The sequence below is a fragment of the Capsicum annuum genome, unplaced genomic scaffold (genome assembly GCF_002878395.1).
Source record: "Capsicum annuum cultivar UCD-10X-F1 unplaced genomic scaffold, UCD10Xv1.1 ctg40828, whole genome shotgun sequence".
NCBI lineage: Eukaryota > Viridiplantae > Streptophyta > Magnoliopsida > Solanales > Solanaceae > Capsicum > Capsicum annuum.
Genome location: NW_025848162.1, coordinates 1 through 2,387, shown reverse-complemented (window position 1 = coordinate 2,387; position 2,387 = coordinate 1). Strand labels below are relative to the sequence as shown.

General features: G+C 39.2%; 1 protein-coding gene across 1 annotated transcript; it reads right to left on the bottom strand.

Annotated features, from left to right (window-relative positions):
- Positions 1-788: 788 nt before the first annotated feature.
- Positions 789-2,025, bottom strand: LOC124891823 (kinesin-like protein KIN-14L). Its single transcript, XM_047403416.1, has 2 exons — positions 1,868-2,025; positions 789-1,756 (listed from the first exon to the last, which is right to left on the bottom strand). The coding sequence occupies exons 1-2, from the start codon at positions 2,009-2,011 to the stop codon at positions 1,301-1,303; spliced, it is 600 nt and encodes a 199-aa protein (XP_047259372.1). The 5' UTR covers positions 2,012-2,025; the 3' UTR covers positions 789-1,300.
- Between the last annotated feature and the right edge of the window lie 362 nt (positions 2,026-2,387).

Here is a 2,387-nt window from a genome sequence, read left to right as displayed (position 1 = left end):
TAAAATGTCTAGTTAACAAAACTATTGGTAACTATTTAATTTTTTCATGTCGCTTCTAACTCCTTCAGATAATATCCTGCTCTCTTTTAAGTTGAACTTTTCCTGATTATTTTGTAGATACTTTAGCTATATTCTACTTCTGAATTTTCATGTTAATTTAATATTTTTTTGGTGTTCACTTACTTTAGTGTAGTTTAACGTGTGGATCGAAAATATTGCAACACCATAGAGAGAAATTTAGAACAAAAACTGATATTTGTTATTGATGATTCTTTATTGCACAGATTCCCTATTTATCTGAAAATGGAATACACTATGAATACAATTGTAACTACTTTTAAATGATTTGAGAATGAAAAGTGACAGTAAAAACTGTCTAACTAATTGAAAGTTATAACTACTTTCTTGAACTGGTTGCTGAGGTGGACTGGCTTATTTTAATCTCCCTTTCCAGCTATTTATGTCTTTCAATCTTTATTTCATGTATCAGCTTCTTGGTGTTAACTACTTAGTGTTGTTTCCTCATAGCCACCTCTTTGTTAACTTGGTTGACGCGCCTGGAGTTTTGCAATTTCTACTTCCATTTGCACCTGTAAAATGAACGACGATTCTGTAAATGCTATATTTGATCAGTATTGGGTTTTAACTGAAACTTAAAATTTATTTTACTTACAAGAATCCGGCACGCTCCCTCCTCCAAGTGAAGATCTTCTCAACATGATTGGTAGTGGGATGCCAGTTAAGGATTGTATTCTCAGTGTCCTTGCATTAGATGCCGTTGATGACTTCTCCTCATTTTGGCAACTAAAAGGCGATGATAGGGCTGCTGCTTTAGTCCTTTTCTGTTGGTTCCTGTAAATTTTCACAAATAGAACACGATTATGCGTCCATGATAAGGACGGGAAGATAACAGGAGTATCTCAGGCAACAGAATCACAATGTTGAACTTTCGAAAAGCTATAGCTTACATACTTTCTATCAGAACCATTATCCCAATAGTCCAAAGTGATCTTCATATTTGAGATCCCTTTCCATGAGTACTGCTAGTCAAAGGCTTCTGGAATTTAGATGAAATGGTACGGTTACTTTGCATTCCTGCCTTGTTCTCACTTATAAAGGTTATCAGTGGCTCGGGTGTCTTGGGTAGTTGAAGAGAAGGAATCCTTGTTCTGTTATCTGTTGTTTTCACAGCCTGGCTTTTGATGGCAGCACTTGTTGGACTCCTAGGTACATTGCAGCTCTTCAAAGCGGAAGTTAGACTCCGAGGTGCCTGCTGGCTTTTGAAACCAGAAGTTGGACTTCAAGGAAGCTGCTGACTTTTATAGGTGGAAGTTGTACTCCGAGGAGCATGCTTGCTTTTGAAACCAGAAGTTGGACTCCGAAGATGCTGCTGGCTTTTGAAACCAGAAGTTGGACTCCGAGGAGGCTGCTGGCTTTTAAAACCAGAAGTTGGACTCCGAGGAGGCTGTTGGCTTTTAAAACCAGAAGTTGGACTTCGAGGAGATTGCTGGTATTTGAGACCAGAAGCTGGAGTTTGGGGAGTATCCTGGCTTCTAAAATCAAAAGGTGGACTCGGAGGAGTCTTCATGAAACTATTATTACCCGCTTGATCATACAATTTTGTGACATCATATCCTTCCTGAAGCTCAGCTGTTGCTTTAGGCTTCTGGAAAGGTGTCCTTGATGCTTCCTTTGGTTTGTTAGTTTGAGGAGTTAGTGCTTCCTTGTTAGCCAACGACTTTTTGAGGGTCTCGATCTGCAACGATGTGAATAGTAATCATGTAATGAATCATTATCCAACGTTCTGCAAACTTCTGTCTTGTAACCAACATTTAACCATATAATATCATAGAATGATGTATTTTACCTCTGCCTTGAGCTCTAAAACTTCGACGCTCTCTTTATTTAAACGAGCTGCACCAAGTTCCACACTCAAAACTCTCTGTGCAAACTTCAGAGTACTAATTGTTTCTCCGAAGGAATCCCCTTCAGGACTGACATGAGCAAACATCAACGTTTTCGCATGTCCACCTGAAACACACCATAAAAAGCATTAGAAAGAAAACACTCGTCCAAAACGTTGGCCAAATAAGTGTCTAGACCAGTCATATAAGTTGTTATATCTGGAGGAGCGAAATCTCGAGCTAATTGCACAAACCTAAAGAGTTCTGCAAGAGTAAGCTGAGTTTGCTGTTTCTATAATGGATGTGGGAGTTCTTCTGTGCCAATGCTGTGATCACATCACCCAAGCAAGAGAGAGACTTGTTAATATGTTGTGCCTCTTTGAGGCCGTCGCCAGTAACTTCCGACTTGTCAACTCGTTCACTACCAACAAGATCCACCAAATGTAGGCAACTATGGATTATGTTTCCAGATGTATCTTCACC

Coding starts and splice junctions, on each gene's coding strand:
- LOC124891823 (XM_047403416.1), bottom strand. CDS start 2,011: ATGTTTGCTCATGTCAGTCCTGAAGGGGATTCCTTCGGAGAAACAATT. Junction 1,757..1,867: donor TTTTAGAGCTCAAGGCAGAG/GTAAAATACATC, acceptor ACATCGTTGCAG/ATCGAGACCCTCAAAAAGTC.